Source organism: Oncorhynchus clarkii, chromosome 5, assembly GCF_045791955.1.
Source record: "Oncorhynchus clarkii lewisi isolate Uvic-CL-2024 chromosome 5, UVic_Ocla_1.0, whole genome shotgun sequence".
NCBI classification, from domain to species: domain Eukaryota; kingdom Metazoa; phylum Chordata; class Actinopteri; order Salmoniformes; family Salmonidae; genus Oncorhynchus; species Oncorhynchus clarkii.
Genome location: NC_092151.1, coordinates 17,164,462 through 17,182,229, shown reverse-complemented (window position 1 = coordinate 17,182,229; position 17,768 = coordinate 17,164,462). Strand labels below are relative to the sequence as shown.

The following is a 17,768-nucleotide window of genomic DNA, read 5'->3' as shown; positions in this document are numbered from 1 at the left end:
ACAGAGTAAGTAGTACATTTTTAGGTTATTGTCTGGGCAATCGTAATATAAAATATATTCCATGAGTTAGTGTAATGTTATAACAACAAAATGACATTTCTAACAACATCCTGCAACCATGAATGTTTACTTGCAAGGATGATGTGTGTCTGTTGTCTTGTGTGTTTATCCACCCTAACCTACTATATATCTGACTGGCTGTGTCTCTCTGCTCCTGGTCCCTAGCCCACCAGCCCCAACCGTGGCTGGTTCGTGCCCCCATTTGGAGGGAACCCGTGGTGGGTTTATCTGGCAGCAGCCCTCCCTGCTCTCCTGGTCACCATCCTGGTGTTCATGGACCAGCAGATCACCGCCGTCATCGTGAACAGGAAGGAGCACAAACTTAAGGTGGAGGGGATGGAGGGGAAAGGGAGGGGTGGATGTAGAGGAAGGGAGGATGGGAGGGAATAGAAGGGGAACATTGAGGGATAAAGGGCCACTGGGTCAGAGGGGTAAGGAGATAAGATAATGTCTTAAGATAAGAGAATGAGGCACAGCAGAAGAGGGAAGAAATGGCTTTAGGGGGTAGGTGAAGAGGGGTAGAGACTGAAATGGGAGCTCTGGGGGTGTTTTTCAACACTTTGTATTGGATGTTACATCAATAGTAACTTGTTTAAGGAACTAGACTCTGTTTGCTTGTGGTTAGTGGTTACTGACACACCTTCTCCTCTCCTGGTCCTCACAGAAAGGGGCAGGCTACCATTTGGACCTGTTCTGGGTAGCAATACTACTCATCGTTTGTTCCTTCATGGGCCTGCCCTGGTACGTGGCTGCTACTGTCATCTCCATCGCCCACATTGACTCTCTGAAGATGGAGACCCAGTGCTCTGCCCCTGGGGAGCAACCTAAGTTCCTGGGTGTCAGGTGGGTGAGCGGGGAGGGAGGTGGGGAGGAGGGGAGAGAGGTGAGCAGGGCGGGTGGGAGGGAGGGAGTTTGAGAGTTGGGAGGTAAGCGAGGAGGGAGGGTCAGTGGAGCGAAGAGAGTTATCAGAGCAGAACGATTCCTGGCTCTTTCACATGCAGCCTACAAAGGCCTTAGTTTCACTTTGTTGCCATTCCCACCTAAGATATGTTTTTTGTTTTGTTTTAAATTGATACATGACATTTTACAATCCCATAGACAGGGCTCTAAAGTGCCACCAATTTGATCGCAAAAGTAGTTTTATTTTGGGAGCACTGCGTCTAGAAAAAATATCTCCCAGATAATGTTGTAATAATACGGTTTCACTATACCGTTGTTTCCGAGTGCCCTCGAGTAAAAACACAAAGCCGATAGTGGCCGGGAGATCTGAACTATCATCTAGGATTGATGTGCATTTCCGGCTCATACATGAAGCATCCTCCATTCAGGCTGCAAAGGCATCATTTTCCTCGTTAACTAGCTTTAATGGTGAGCTGCCATGAAACACTGGGGAAAATATGTACTATCTTAATAAAACAACATTTTCTACCACCATTTTCGTATTTTCTGACAACTTAGGATATTGCACACAGCATTCAGCCAAGGGTGTGCAACGTCCTAAGTTGTCCGAAAATACTAAAATGTTTAAAATATCTGACCCATATGGCGCAACATTTTTACCTTCTTCCTATAAGCGGATCACCGCGACCGCATTTTATATTCAAAATTCATAAACCATGTCATGGGCCATTCTAAAACTACTTGTGTGTCATGAACCATTTGTTTACACTTAAGTCATGTAACATCATTGTAACACCCGCTAACAACCTGGTGACTACCAGTAGACCTATATCCAAACATTTAGGGGCACAGAAAGGAAAAGGGATAGCTTCTTCAGGAGACCAATGATCATAGCAATTGAATGAATGAGATCTCTTGCATGTAGTCATCACAAACCTGACGTTTTTAAAGAGATAGTGTGCAATTTTACACAATGCTTTTAGACAATGTAAAAACCTAGTATACGACAACTGACTTTGTAATTTCAGTGACAGGTGTAAGTATAAACATTTGAGCTTTTATAATAAACAAATGTCTTTACAGTGTTAAATATTCATTTCTAGGGCACAACATGTGCTTTAAAAGTAGTTAGAATTCATATAGGTCTAATATAAGATTTATCTCAACCAACAACAAAAACATTTAATTGTATTTTCTAGTGCTGCTAAATTTCATGTGGTACTCCCAACTTGTAAGAGTTACCAGCACCAGTGCTAACAAATGATCATTTAGAGCCCTTCCCATAGCACTACATGAACATGTTGAAGTTATTTGATTGTCATATCAGAACAGTGGTCAATAGTTTGGACAGAAAAGTTAGAAAACTGACTGTGGTGTCTGTGCAGTGTGATGTGATGAACTATGATTTTTCTTACGTCAGAGAGCAGAGAGTGACCGGTGTCTTTGTCTTTGTTCTGACTGGACTGTCTGTCTTCATGGCTCCCATCCTCAAGGTAACACTTCAAACACCTCTTCCCTTTTAATCTGCCTATTCATTTCCCTTAAATCTATAATAATATATGCCATTTAGCAGACACTTTTATCCAAGGTGATTTACAGTAGTACTTGCTTACATTATCATATGTGTGGTCCCAGCGGGAATCTAACCCACAAATCGACATGGTCATTCCCTTTAAATCTTCCTGGATCACTGTCCTCCCCTTTTAGTGGAAAATCCCATCACTCATTCAAATGGTGAAATATTGTAGTCATCCAATTAGTGAGTGGCCTAATTGAGGTGATGTGAATCGGGGCTTAGGCTCAGTTTGCAGCTCAGTGAGCAGCTCAGTGAGCAGGTTAGTCAGGTTTCTTGTTCTCTTGTTAACCTGACCATTATAAATATAAAAGCTGTCATTGTCCTTAGTGAGTGGGAATGGTACTCCCCCTTGTGGACACTTTAGGGTAGTATAAATTATGAGGCCGTCTGTGCTCTTTAAAGGTCATTTTTATCAAATAGTGTTAGTTCCAGGTGCGTAGGTATCAAAACTAGGAATACTTAGATGGAAACCCACACGCTGGTGAAAATAAAGATCCAAAACTGATGCTTAAATACAAAAATCTAAATTATTTTATTTGGTCGTCATGATGCCAAAAAGGTGAAAAACAAAATATAAATGTTTTGGCAGAAATCACACCACCATCAGTGTAACAGGTAGGCACCCACACCTGGCTTCTGTTTAAATAATAATTACATATGTCACATGATCAAGAAAGAAAATCAGGAAACCTATAAATCAGTACCTAGTACAACTTAGGCTCCCGAGTGGCGCAGCGGTCTGAGGCACTGCATCTCAGTGTTAGAGGCGTCACTACAGACACCCTGATTCAATTCCAGGCTGTATCACAACCAGCTGTGCTTGGGAGTCCCATAGGGCGGCGGATTTGGCCGGACGACGCGCCTGTTTAAATAAAGGTTACATTTAAATAAAATGTAAAAGAAAAAAAGAAAAGTACAATAGAATGCATGATCTATACATTATATATATAATATACATTAGCAGACAGCGAAACGTCATGTGAACATTTCATCAGAATAAAGAACACATGAAAGTAATGGGTCAACAAGACCAGAATAGAGAGCTAGAGACGACAAGCTACTACCTGGGGGATATCTCTATCTCTAATGAAGATGAGATCTTAAGCTTCTACTGTAGTAGACTCTCGTAACAGCACATTCTATCAGATCTGTTCAGAGGTCAGCCACATGACAGGTCGACTCTAGTAACAGCACATTCTAGTAATGCCAGATAAGGTGCTTTGGCCATGTCGACAGACTGCTATTTTAGGCTGGTTCTGACTGTAAATGCATTGATCACCTTCTACGTAGAATAAATGTGTGTGTTGTTTTTTTATACAACATGTTATTTAGTAGAAGCTAACGACATACACCAAAAAGGTTAACGAGGTGCAGACTAACCGACTATAAACTTGCAAAACATTAGAAGGTAGCACACCCTATCTATGTGTATATACTGTATATCCCAGTGATTAATTGGAGAGTTAACTTTTGACGACATGTTGCATCGTTATTTGTCTCTCACTGTTGTTATTGAAAACAGGGTTAACCCTAACTTCATATCAGCCCTAAAAAATAGTAAAAGGGAGGAATGCTGTTTTTTGGTTATTATTTCTGTGGAAATACAGCCTCTATTACCTTTCTCTTGTTCACCCATTCCTGTTCTGTCTTCCCAGTTCATCCCTATGCCCGTGCTCTATGGCGTGTTCCTCTACATGGGCGTGGCATCTCTCAACGGTGTCCAGGTGAGTGACTCTGACCCAAATTGCAGTCTGAAATTCTAGGCGTTAGTGATATTAGTCCACTGCTAACCAACATGGTACACCAGCCGCATCCACTCCCATGTACCTGGGCCTTACCTCTGTACAACTGTAAGTCAAAGAACACTCAGATAGAGCCAAAATGGAGTCTGTAACTCTATGCCTGTTAGTTATTAGCCCATCAATAATATTGTCTGCGATGCCAGTCGCTCCCCACCCCATGTATCCTGGCCTTACTTCTGTACGACTGTGTCTGTCCATCAGTTCTTGGACCGGCTGCAGCTGCTCCTGATGCCAGCCAAGCACCAGCCTGACCTGATATACTTGCGCCACGTTCCCCAGCGTCGTATCCACCTGTTCACCTTCATACAGGCCCTCTGCCTTGCCCTTCTCTGGGTCCTCAAGTCCACTGTCGCTGCAATCATCTTCCCTGTCATGGTAAGATTAAGCATGCAGCACACGTGCACACACACATACCAAAGTTTATTTGTCACATGCGCCGAATACAACGGGTGTAAAGTAGACTTAACCAGGATATGCTTATGAGCCCTTCCCAACGATGCAGAGTTAAAACAGTACCACCAGGAATAAAATCCACAAAAAATGAGCTATATACAGGAAGTACCAGTACCAGATAAATGCGTAGGGGTAATAGCTATATACAGGAAGTATCAGTACCAGATAAATGTGCAGGGGTAATAGCTATATACAGGAAGTACCAGTACCAGATAAATGTGCAGGGGTAATAGCTATATACAGGAAGTACCAGTACTAGATCGTTGTGCAAATGTGCGAGGTATTTGAGGTATACTGTACATGAAGGCATGGTGTTACAGGAATTTAATTCCTCTGTTCTAATACCCAATTAAAATTAAACACTCTGTCAATTCATAAGAATTTGTAAGACCCTTATTTTATAGAAATGGACAGAGCCCGGTCTTAAAGTCAAATAGCAGCCTTTATTCACGAGAGTACTGCTCCTTACACATTTTACCACAGGTTATAAACTGAAAATGACGTCAGCGTTTTCTAAATGTTCCGTCTCTTCTTGACACTGGTAGAAAGGCTCTATAGTTCTCAAGCCTTCCCTCCTCGCCTAGAGCCAAGGTCAGCCAGTGTAGATAAGCACTCTAGTCAGTCTGGAGATATAGTTAATTCATTTCTACCAAGGAACAGACAGTCATTGTTCTAAACTCTTGACCACATTCACACACATTATATTCAGTACTGGGATCAAGAAAGAAAACTCATACACATACAGAATAGTATTCTGATTAGTACATATACAGTAACATAATAGTATTTGGATTAGTACATATACAGTAACATAATAGTATTCTGATTAGTCAGTCCTGTTTGAAATGTATACATAATTAGTCATCATTGATAAAAATCCCCTTAACACATGGTTAAGTGACTAGGCATCATAATAGATAATAATAAGAGTAAAATAAAGAACAGAGTAGCAGCAGCAAATGAAGGTAAAAGTGTGTGTGTTTGTGTTGTCAGTATGTTTGTGTGTGTGTGCGTATGTAGTGAATGTGTGAGGGTTTTGTGTGAGGGTGTCAGTGTAGTGTGTGTGCATATAGTGTGTATATAAATGTATAGTTTTGTGAATGTGCATAGAGTCCGTGCAGACAGTCCAGGTAACCATTAATTAACTTATGACCAGTGCTTGACTTGGGCCGGAGCTGATCGGAACGTAGTACCGGCACATTTTTGGGGAATTGCGTACCGGCTCCTCTATAAAAACAAAATAGCCTATCTCTGGCCCAGATTCACACACAAGGCAAAAAAGGTTGATCAAAGCAGAATGAAGGCGGGATCTTCATTGAATAGTAATGGAGAATGGGCATTCATTTACTGATTCTGCTTTGTTTCAGTTTATTTACTGCTAGTCTGTGAATCTGTGTGTGACAGTAGGCTGTTTGAGATTTCACCAGCCTGAATGGCACTGTGCCAAGTCGTCAAATTAGGGTTTGTAAGGTCATGGAAATTAGTTTCATAATTGTTGTTAATGTAATTCATGAAAGGACACTTTTAAATAAGATCAATCAATAATAAAACTACATATCAGCCATTATCGTTTTGACCCTTCATTTCCTGTCTGTGGTGCTGCGAGTGTACCAGTGTGAGTGGGTCGTTGCCCGCGGAGAAAGAGCAGGTATACAATAATGACAGACAGACCAACTAGATCACCAATTCAAAACATAACTAGTAGCACTTATCTCTCTTAAACTATAGCTAACTAAGCATTCATTTAGCTGTGGCCTTTCCACCGGCACTGTAGAGCCTAAATAAATCTGCACCATTGGAAAGCTGGGATTCCCCTCTATTAAACAGTAGCCATGTAATTGTGACAACGTTAAAAACATTCTAAGAATAGTCTAATTTACAACTAACTTACTGTGCATAGATCTCGCCTGAAACATTAATATTTGAGCCTTTTATTTATATATATATATATATACAAACAAAAGCTCAAACAGGAAGTACCAGTGACGCGTTGAAGCAGTGATCCGATGAAGCAGACGCGAGGCTACAAGACTGGGAGTACAGACTGATATGTTCCAGGATTCTTCCGATAGCATTGAGGAGTTTACCACATCACTCAAGGGCTTCATCAATAAGTGCATAGATGATGTCATCCCCATAGTGACTATTCAAATGTGTCCAAACCAAAAAACATGGATTACAGGCAATATCCTCGCTGGGCTAAAGGCTAGAGCTATTGCTTAAAAGAAAGGGGACACGGACATGGACGCATACATAGAAAGCATGCTACGACCTCTGATCAGACATCAAACATGCAAAAGAAAAATATAGAAGGAAGGTGGAATCCTATTTCAACGGCTTCAATGCTAAACAGGAAGCAGGAGAAGAGAGTCATGGTCAGATTTGCCGAAGGGAGGGTGAGGGAGGGCCTTATGTGTTTCTGTGGGGAGAATAAAAGTGGTTTAGAGTTTTAGTACACCTAGGCATGCACAGACACACACTCACAGGTACGTGTGTGAGAGTCCGACATACACAAACAAGTACACCTACACGATGAAATGTACCAAGGAGCCAATAATAAACCATTCATACACGTGTACAATACAGTAGTGACACATTCACTTAAGCAGTGTGGAAACCATTACTAACAGACACAAACACACAATACTATACAATGCATCCAGCCATGTACCCACCAACACAGTATATAGTAGCCATTATCTATCCCAACTGACGTGTCTGTGTCCGTCTCTCCAGATCTTGGCCCTGGTGGCAGTCAGAAAGGCCATGGACTACATCTTCTCCCAGCAAGATCTCAGCTACCTGGATGATGTCATCCCAGAGAAAGACAAGAAGAAGAAGGAGGATGAGAAGAGGAAGAAGAAACAGAAGAAAGGAAGCATCGACAGTGAAATCGATTTTGTAAGTCATTTTGAGGCTTTATTGAAAGTGGATCAGTCTGCTTGATTTCATGTGTTTCCCCCAAGGGATCTACCTTGTAGTAGTAGTAGTAACAGTAGTAGTAGTAGAAACAGTAGTAGTAACAGTAGTAGTAGTAGTAACAGTAGTAGTAACAGTAGTAATAGTAGTAACAGTAGTGGTAACAGTAGTAGTAGTAGTAGTAACAGTAGTAGTAGTAGTAACAGTAGTAGTAACAGTAGTAGTAGTAGTAGTAGTAGTAGTAGTAACAGTAGTAATAGTAGTAACAGTAGTGGTAACAGTAGTAGTAGTAGTAGTAGTAGTAGTAACAGTAGTAGTAGTAGTAGTAGTAACAGTAGTAGTAGTAGTAGTAGTAACAGTAGTAGTAGTAGTAACAGTAGTAGTAGTAACACTAGTAGCAGTAGTAACAATAGTAGTAACAGTAGTAGCAGTAGCAGTAGTAACAGTAGTGGTAGTAGTAACAGTAGTAGTAGTAGTAGTAGTAGTAACAGTAGTAGTAGTAGTAGTAACAGTAGTAGTAGTAACAGTAGTAGTAGTAGTAACAGTAGTAGCAGTAGTAGTAGTAGTAGTAGTAACAGTAGTAGTAACAGTAGTAGTAGTAATAGTAGTAACAGTAGTAGTAGTAGTAGTAACAGTAGTAGTAGTAGTAGTAGTAGTAGTAGTAGTAGTAGTAGTAACAGTAGTAGTAACAGTAGTAGTAGTAATAGTAGTAATAGTCGTAGTAATAGTAGTAGTAGTAGTAACAGTAGTAGTAACAGTAGTAGTAACAGTAGTAGTAACAGTAGCATGTTACTTTTTGTAGAACACTAGCACGCTTAACTCATGACCTGTCCTCCCTCCTAACAGTCACACCACTCCTCCTAGTAGTAACAGTAGTAGTAGTAGTAGTAGTAACAGTAGTAGTAGTAGTAGTAGTAACAGTAGTAGTAGTAGTAACAGTAGTAGTAGTAACACTAGTAGCAGTAGTAACAATAGTAGTAACAGTAGTAGCAGTAGCAGTAGTAACAGTAGTGGTAGTAGTAACAGTAGTAGTAGTAGTAGTAGTAGTAACAGTAGTAGTAGTAGTAGTAACAGTAGTAGTAGTAACAGTAGTAGTAGTAGTAACAGTAGTAGCAGTAGTAGTAGTAGTAGTAGTAACAGTAGTAGTAGTAGTAGTAGTAACAGTAGTAGTAGTAACAGTAGTAGTAGTAGTAGTAGTAGTAGTAATAGTAGTAGTAACAGTAGTAGTAACAGTAGTAGTAGTAATAGTAGTAACAGTAGTAGTAACAGTAGTAGTAGTAGTAACAGTAGTAGTAACAGTAGTAGTAACAGTAGTAGTAACAGTAGCATGTTACTTTTTGTAGAACACTAGCACGCTTAACTCATGACCTGTCCTCCCTCCTAACAGTCACACCACTCCTCCTATCCGAAACTATCCCTTCTGTGAACACTGTTCTCCAAATGAGAACTGGCTAACACTTTATGTTACGGTACTGAAATGAACACTGTCTGTCTGAGCACTGTATTTTCCTACGGACATACATATGGTACAGATATCACCAGGTATTTGTGTAGAAACTACATTGTAAAATGATAATTACACAGCATGGATGACATTATGAATTACTTGTTTGTTTGTTTAAACGGCGCACCACTGGACGCCATTACAGTAGATACATGGGTCGTATTCATTAGGTACCAAACAGAAGAAAACACAATGAAACAGGGAGGGACTACAATACCTAAACTTATGAGAAACCCCCATTTTGGTTTTCCATTGCAAAATTATTTGCTATAGTGTGCCCTAATGAGTATGACCCAGGTAGTTAGTTGCCAATGTGTTAAATGAGTTGAAGTAAGTAGCAGAAAGTATAGCCATTGTTATTCTCTCCCTCCAGCCCCCTGAGTACCCCTACAATGACAAAATCCCCAGTATTAAAATCTCCATGGATATAATGGAGACGGAGCCCATGTTGGGGAATAAGGATAAGGCCTCGGACAGTGAGTACAACAAGACTGCATGGGGTCTCGTACCCACAACTGTACGGGGCTTAGAGCCCTTTTACACTATACTTCTTTAACGACACATACCAGTTCCACAACACATATTTTGTAGTGTAAAGAGACGGATCTAGATTCAAATCTCTTTTCCAAGCCACCTCTTTAGGTAGTGTTGGACACTTCTGCACCACATACCCCCCTCTGAGGGGTATAGTGTAAAGAGAATGGGAGAATCTCAATTGCATACTCCTCGCCTCCTTCTCAAAATCCATTAGATGAGGAAGCCAGAGGTCCGTCCCCTCTGACCTTCTCTTCCAAGGGGTTTTGAGAAGGAGGCGCGGAGAGAGGACGCAGGGAATATGCAATTGAGATTCTCCCAATGACTCTCTGATGCTAATTACCATTATACCAGTAGAGTAGACGGCGTTTGTTGTCAGCCAAGACTTTTAAAAGGTCCACACTTTTGTGAATCTTTTTATTAATCAAGTGTGTAACAGTATGTGCAATATGGTTTAGATCACAAACTCCTGTATAGTTTGAATAGCTATCCTTGTTTTGTTTGTCTATGTACTGTGTATTTACGGTATGCTAATAACTGCACACATGGGTAAAGTAAGGATAGTGTAAGCAGGAAAGTTGCACATCTGTGGTGAAGAGAAAGAGATATTTACTACACATATTTACGTATTATGTGTAAAAGCAGTCTTAATGAGTGCTGCTAAGGCCTTCTTGGAAATGTTTCTCTTACCTTCTTGCCTCCTTCCCCCTCTGTCTCTATTTGTCTCGCTCGCTCTTTCTCTGTCTGTATTCAGACCCCTTGACTTTTTCCACATTTTGTTAGGTTACAGCCTTATTCTAAAATGGATTAAAAAACATTTTTTTCTCATCAATCTACACACAATACCCCATAATGACAAAAAAAAAGAAAACGGAAATATAACATTTACATAAGTATTCAGACCTTTTACTCAGTATTTTGTTGAAGCACCTTTGGCAGCGATTACAGCCTCAAATCTTCTTGCGTAGGACTCTACAAGCTTGGCACAGCTGTATTTGGGGAGTTTCTCCCATTCTTCTGTGCAGATCCTTTTAAGCTCTGTCCGGTTTGATGGGGAGCGTTGCTGCATAGCTATTTTCAGGTCTCTCCAGAGATGTTTGATTGAGTTCAAGTCCGGCCTCTGGCTGGGCCACTCAAGGGCATTCAGAGACTTGTCTCAAAGCCACTCCTACATTATCTTGGCTGTATGCTTAGGGTTGTTGTCCTGTTGGAAGGTGAACCCTCACCCCCCAGTCTGAGGTCCTGAGCGCACTGGAGCAGGTTTTCATCAAGGATCTCTCAGTACTTTGCTCCGTTCATCTTTGCCTCAATCCTGACTAGTTTCCCAGTCCCTGAAAAACATCCCCACAGCATGATGCTGCCACCCCATGCTTTACCGTAGGGAAGGTGCCAGATTTCCTCTAGACGTGACACTTGGCATTCAGGCCAAAGAGTTCAATCTTGGTTTCATTAGACCAGGGAATCTAATTTCTCATAGTCTGAGAGTCAATTTAGGTGTCTTTTGGCGAACTCCAGGCAGGTTGTCATGTGCCTTTTTACTGAGGAGTGGCTTCCATCTGGCCACTCTACCATAAATGCCTGATTGGTGGAGTGCTACAGAGATGGTTGTCCTTCTGGAAGGTTCTCCCATATCCACAGAGGAATTCTAGAGCCCTGTCGTGGCAGAATCAGAATTAGTTGGGTAACATAGATAAGATGTTTTATTTTCATAATATGCTTGTGAGATACTTGTCATTTATAATGTATTTTGTTGTACTATAGTGTTGGCCGTTTGCAGTTATCTGTTCTCTGTCAGGGTTCAGTTACTTGGGCCACAGAAAGGGGAGTCAAGCTTGTCTTCATATGTAAACGTATCTTTTAAACCATGTGAAGGAATGATTGAGGGGGAACCAATTATCTCTTGGCTCCACAATGTCTGTGTGCCAGTCACTGTCTCTCTGTGATCTTGTCCAGGAGGGGGTGTATTTGATATATGCCATTGGGTGAGGTAATGGTGTTGGTCCTGAGTGGTACCAAGAGCGAGATAAGAACATAGTTTAGGAGACCAAAGCTGAACTATAATTTATAGCCAATGCTGTCTGGCTATGTGTGTCTTTGCTATAAAGGATCTCAATTGCAATGTGTAAGCACTCTCAGAGAATTCATTTATAGACACTGAATTGATCTGAGAGTCACAGGGTTGTGATTGAGCTCATATAAAATTAGAGATGGACTTCATGATAACTGTCTGGTGTGTGGTTTGCTCTCTCATGATTTGGTAATACAGGAAATTCACACTACACCATCGGGTTCTTGGCCACCTCCCTGACCAAAACCCTTCTCCCCCGATTGCTCAGTTTGGTTGGGCTGCCAGCTCTAGGAAGTGTCTTGGTGGTTCCAAACTTCTTCCATTTAAGAATGGAGGCCACTGTGTTCTTGGGGACCTTCAATGCTGCAGAAATGTTTTGGTACCCTTCCCCAGATCTGTGCTTCAACACAGTCCTGTCTCTGAGCTCTACGGACCATTCCTTTGACTTCATGGCTTGGTTTTTGCATGTCCGATCAATTGAATTGACCACGGGCGGACTCCATTCAAGTTGTAGAAACATCTCAAGGATGATCAATGGAAACAGGATGCACATGAGCTCAATTTCGAGTCTCATAGCAAAGGGTCTGAATACTACAGTTGAAGTCAGAAGTTTACATACACCTTATAAATACTAAATACATTTAAACTCAGTTTTTGACCATTCCTGACATTTAATCCTAGTAAAAATTCCCTGTCTTAGGTCAGGTCAAATATTGACTCTTTACATCAACTTCATGTAATTTGTCAATAAAAGCCTTTGACACTTATGAAATGCTTGTAATTATATTTTGTTGTCCTTAAGCCATTTTGCCACAACTTTGGATGTATGCTTGGGGTCATTGTCCATTTGGAAGACCCATTTGCGACCAAGCTTTAACTTCCTGACTGATGTCTTGAGATTTTGCTTCAATATATCCACATCATTTTCCATTCCTCATGATGCCATCTATTTTGTGAAGTGTACCAGTCCCTCCTGCAGCAAAGCACCCCCACAACATGATGCTGCCACCCCCGTGCTTTATCCCCATGTGCAGTTGCAAACCTTAGTCTGTTTTTTTTTATGGCGGTTTTTGAGCAGTGGCTTCTTCCTTGCTGAGTGGCCTTTCAGGTTATGTCGATATAGGACTCGTTTTACTGTGGATATAGATACTTTTGTACCCGTTTCCTCCAGCATCTTTACAAGGTCCTTTGCTGTTGTTCTGGGATGGATTTGCACTTTTCGCACCAAAGTACGTTAATCTCTAGGAGACAGAACGTTTCTCCTTCCTGAGCGGTATGACGGTTGCGTGGTCCCATGGTATTTATACTTGCACACTATTGTTTGTACAGATGAACATGGTGCCTTCAGGTGTTTGGAAATTGCTCCCAAGGATGAACCAGACTTGTGGAGGTCTACAATTTTTCTTGGCTGCTTTCTTTTGATTTTCCCATGATGTCAAGCAAAGAGGCACTGAGTTTGAAGGTAGGCCTTGAAATACATCCACAGGTACACCTCCAATTGACTCAAATTATGTCAATTAGCCTATCAGAAGCTTCTAAAGCCATGACATCCTTTTCTGGAATTTTCCAAGCTGTTTAAAGGCTCAGTCAACTTAGTGTATGTAAACTTCTGACCCACTGGAATTGTAATAATCTGTCTGTAAACAATTGTTGGAAAAATGACTTGTGTCATGCACAAAGTAGATGTCCTAACCGACTTAAATTAGCAAAAATGCCTTAAACCTGTTTACACTTTGTCATTATGGGGTATTGTGTGTGGATATCTTTTTTTTAAACCATTTTATAAGAAGTCTAATGTAGCAAAATGTGGGAAAAGTCAAGGGGTCTGAATACTTTCCATGGGCACTGTATATATCTCTCTCTGTCTCTCCTTCTCCCTCTTCCCCTTTGTGAAGCACTAACCTCATCTTTGAGTCTTGATCAGATCTCTCGCTTTTCTCTGACTCTGCAGACATCCAGCTGTATTCTGCACACTAACGCAGATGAGCTTACTTTTCTAATCCTTTCTTATTGTTCTATTAACAGCTGCTTACAAATGCTTAATTAACAGCTGCTTATAAATGCTTAATTAACAGCTGCTTACAAATGCTTAATTAACAGCTGCTTCTACTGTGAAACATCATGGCTTTGCAACGCTTGCTCAAATGTTCCTCTTTTGCTGGACCTGGTCTGAATTATGATGATATTTTGAGAGTGAATATTTAAGTGGCTGAAACTTGTTAATGTTGTGTGTGTTTTGTCTTCTCTTTTAGGACCCCCGTCGTCTTTCCGTGACCAACACTCACCATGTTGAGGACTACTTTGAGCCCACAACTGTAGCAAGGTATCTGTGTGAGCGAGCCTGTGTGACTTATTCTATACCCCCAGACACCCACAGATTTATATAGTGTGACAATCAGTCAGAGTATAGCGTGTCATGGTTGTTCAATCTCTCTACCTTCTCTCTGTCTCCTCTCTCTCTCACTCGCTCTCTCTTTATCCCTCTCCTCTCTTTCTATCTCTCAGTCTGAATCTATTGAAAAAAAGCTGTGCCTCAGATTAGAATCGACCTGGAGCCAGAAGACAACGGTTTCTTCTGGAAAAACTAGTCTCCGGGATCTGAAATGTTCCTCTAGTCTAACACAAACAACCCAACAAAACCAGCACTAATCAACACAGCACAAAGCGCATCTGAAATTGCACCCTATTCCCTATATAGTGCACTACTCTTGTCCTCTTAGTGCACTACTTTTGACCAGAGCCCTATGTAAGGAATGAGATGCCATTTTGGATGTAAACAAAGACCCCTACAGCAGCCTCATTTATACTGTAGCACTGTTTTATAATTATCTTTTAAATCTCCTGCTGAAGTACATATTTTTAATTTAAGATAACTGACAGAATTCTTTGTTTTGAGAAGAGAAGTATAGGGGAGAGCCTTGTGAAACGGGGAGATGTAAGTGTTTGTATGAGAGGGGTAGGGGTTGCATTTGAAAATCCTTAATTTGCTGTAGAGGTCATGCTCTACACCAAGGAAAACGTTGAAGTTCTTTGGAAGCCATTCATTGCTTATTCATGGGTATGGTATTAATGATTTATAAAGCATTTAAACGAATACAATGCTTAATGTATTCATAATTCATGCCTGTTAGGTAATTAAGTACAACACACTTTATTATGCAACTCTTATGGAGTTGTGAAGTTGGACTTGACTGTCCTATTCTATGCCTGCCAGAACAGATCAAACTTAAAAATCCCATTATCATTTCATGTTCAACTGTCCATCATCATAGTGTCCTTTTTGGATTTCATGTGTTTCTGTCCTTCACACCTGTATTGTCGTATTTATATATGCTAAATATTTTTTGCTCTTGAACCAAAATGTTGGTTTGGCTATTTTCCTTCCCAGTGTGTATGAAACTGATAAACTTTTCTGATTGGTCTGTTCTATTAGTTATGTTTGTTGCAGGGTTGAGGTCAATTGCAATGTCATTAGAATTTCTAATTCAATTCTTGAAATCACTCATGAAGTGGAGAATTTCTGTTGAATTACATTCTAATTTAAATAATTTTAAAGTTTTGGAATTGAATTGGAATTATACTGTTTGAATTGGAATTGAAAAGAAAATGTTTTTTGAATTGAATTGCAATTCAATATTTGTACATTTCCCAGGTAATATAATTAATGCAAAAAGTGTCAAATCGACTGCAGGATTTGTTTTAAATCATTTAAACTTGTATTTCTATATTTCTAGTATAACTTGGCTATCTGAACACTGACGTCAGCCTTAAAGCCTGAGGGAATTGTTGGGGATCATTTCAATTGGGAATTAAAATATTTTAATTGACCTAACATTGGAATTCAGAGGAAATTAATTATCTCTTAATTCAACGACTGACCTGGAATTATAATTGAATTTGTGGAATTAACCCTCGTCTGTTGTTCCTATCGGCTTAATAAGAGACAGGAGGACACCAACTACGATTATCTGTAGTAGGGATTGAATAAATATATAAATATACTTATTTGTAGCTCTACCTCTTTGACTTAATTAATGTACTGTAGGTGCCAGGCATTATAAGTACAGTATGATGAACCCGTTATTATTATGCAATGATTTGTCATCATTAATACTGAATTATTTGCATGAAAGGGCACAGCACAGGATCTCTACCTTATCATTTTCTGAGTTTCTTTTGCTCTGTAACTAATTCATTTGAGATTTTTATTTGTATCACATTTAAATAAATGCAATAACAGTGACGCATATTATATCGCTGAGAGATTAAGTGAAATAATAATTACATGTATTTACAATATGACAATTTTTCCAGTTGTCTGTGGGGCAACATTTTTATTATTACCTTTTTTAATGAAGTGATCATTTAGTAAGTGTTTTTAAGGATATTAAATAATATTATGATTATGATCTACGATATCATTGAAGAATCAGTGAGACAATGCAATATTGAAGTTACTTGTCTTGCATTTCTGCAAGAACTAATGTTGCATATAGTGTACAGCTTTTCTAAGTTCCGTGACCAAATATTCATTCACACCCATTCAAGATTTAATCTCCTCCACCAGCCAGCTTTCTCGGTTGCCAGCTCTCACAGATGCATTGCAGCCCTTGTAGAAATGTAGGCTTAAATTATTTACTTGTGCAAAAAATCCTGGACTGCATTTGGACTAATTGCAGTTTCTAAGTGGCTTGAAGATAGAGCTTTTGGTTATGTGGTCTTATTGATTACTGGGTTTGTAAATTATTTAAATTGTAACATCTTCAAGCATTCATCTCAGCCAATTAAATGAGATGAATCAAAACTTTCACTGTGATTCTTATCTATGCTGTTATCTTCATGCTACTCTTACAGGAGTGTATGAAAGCTAATATACTGCAGCGATAATATAATACAATTATATTTGTAATCTTGCGTGGTATAATGTCAAAAACAATATTGTATTGTAAGTGTATCTGAAGTATGATAGAACTGTGATGAATGTCAAAATGATGGTACACTCTTAATCATGGTCCCTATTGATGTCATGTTTTCTATCCCAAATATGCCAGCTCCCATCTTGATCTGTCCTGGGGCAAATGTTAGTTGTCTGTATATCTTGACAGCATATTCATTTTCTAGGTTTCTAAGTTTAGGATTAGTCCATGTTTTTGCTGTAAAATTTGTTGATTCATAGGGGGCTAATTTTATCAACTTTTCTTTTTAATAAAGTTGACACATTTGAGAATCTTTATCTACAAACATGGTTCATATTTAACAAGCACAAGCACTGAGATATAAGTGTCAGTTTATTGTAAAACGTAGAACAAAATATTCAAGCAATAAAACTATACTTTAAGATAAATGAATACCTGTAAGATTTATGGTATTTCATTAATAATTTGTATAGACTATTTTTTGAATGAGTATGTTACTTAAAGTGAGTTATTTGGCATATTTTTCAAATGACATGCATATTGACAGCAATAAAGTCACATACGAAATTATTCTGTGTTGGTTTCAGTCTGTATTAAATGTTTATATTTGATCTAATGTAACAGTCAGGCCTGGATTCACAAAATGTCTTAACCTCAAAAAGGTTATTGGAAAACATTCATTCTTATATTTCTCTGGGCTCTGATCTCTTTGCAAAAATACTTATAAAGTCTACTGCTGGTGGTCAGATGCTGTAATTGGTTGATACGCCGCTACCATAAAAGTTATGGTAGTTTAATGAGCCATAGCACTCTAAATGGACCAGCAGTGGGGTCAACAGTTTAACTGGGATTGGAAACATAATTGAACTGATGAGACCAAATCAAATCAAATTTTATTTGTCACATACACATGGTTATCAGATGTTAATGCGAGTGTAGCGAAATGCTTGTGCTTCTAGTTCCGACAATGCAGTAATAACCAACAAGTAATCTAACTAACAATTCCAAAACTACTGTCTTATACACAGTGTAAGGG

General features: G+C 39.6%; 1 protein-coding gene across 2 annotated transcripts in view; it reads left to right on the top strand.

Moving 5' to 3' along the window:
• The window catches only part of LOC139408464 (electrogenic sodium bicarbonate cotransporter 1-like), an 83,882-nt gene extending 66,580 nt beyond the window's left edge, over positions 1-17,302 (top strand). For both annotated transcript variants that reach the window (XM_071152389.1, XM_071152388.1), the window contains 9 exons: positions 226-387; positions 725-903; positions 2,381-2,453; positions 4,192-4,260; positions 4,540-4,713; positions 7,528-7,692; positions 9,588-9,690; positions 14,069-14,139; positions 14,322-17,302. In XM_071152389.1, the coding sequence (XP_071008490.1) occupies positions 226-387; positions 725-903; positions 2,381-2,453; positions 4,192-4,260; positions 4,540-4,713; positions 7,528-7,692; positions 9,588-9,690; positions 14,069-14,109 (966 nt within the window). In that variant the 3' untranslated portion in view covers positions 14,110-14,139; positions 14,322-17,302. The remainder of the gene's footprint in view (positions 1-225; positions 388-724; positions 904-2,380; positions 2,454-4,191; positions 4,261-4,539; positions 4,714-7,527; positions 7,693-9,587; positions 9,691-14,068; positions 14,140-14,321) is intronic.
• Positions 17,303-17,768: the final 466 nt, after the last annotated feature.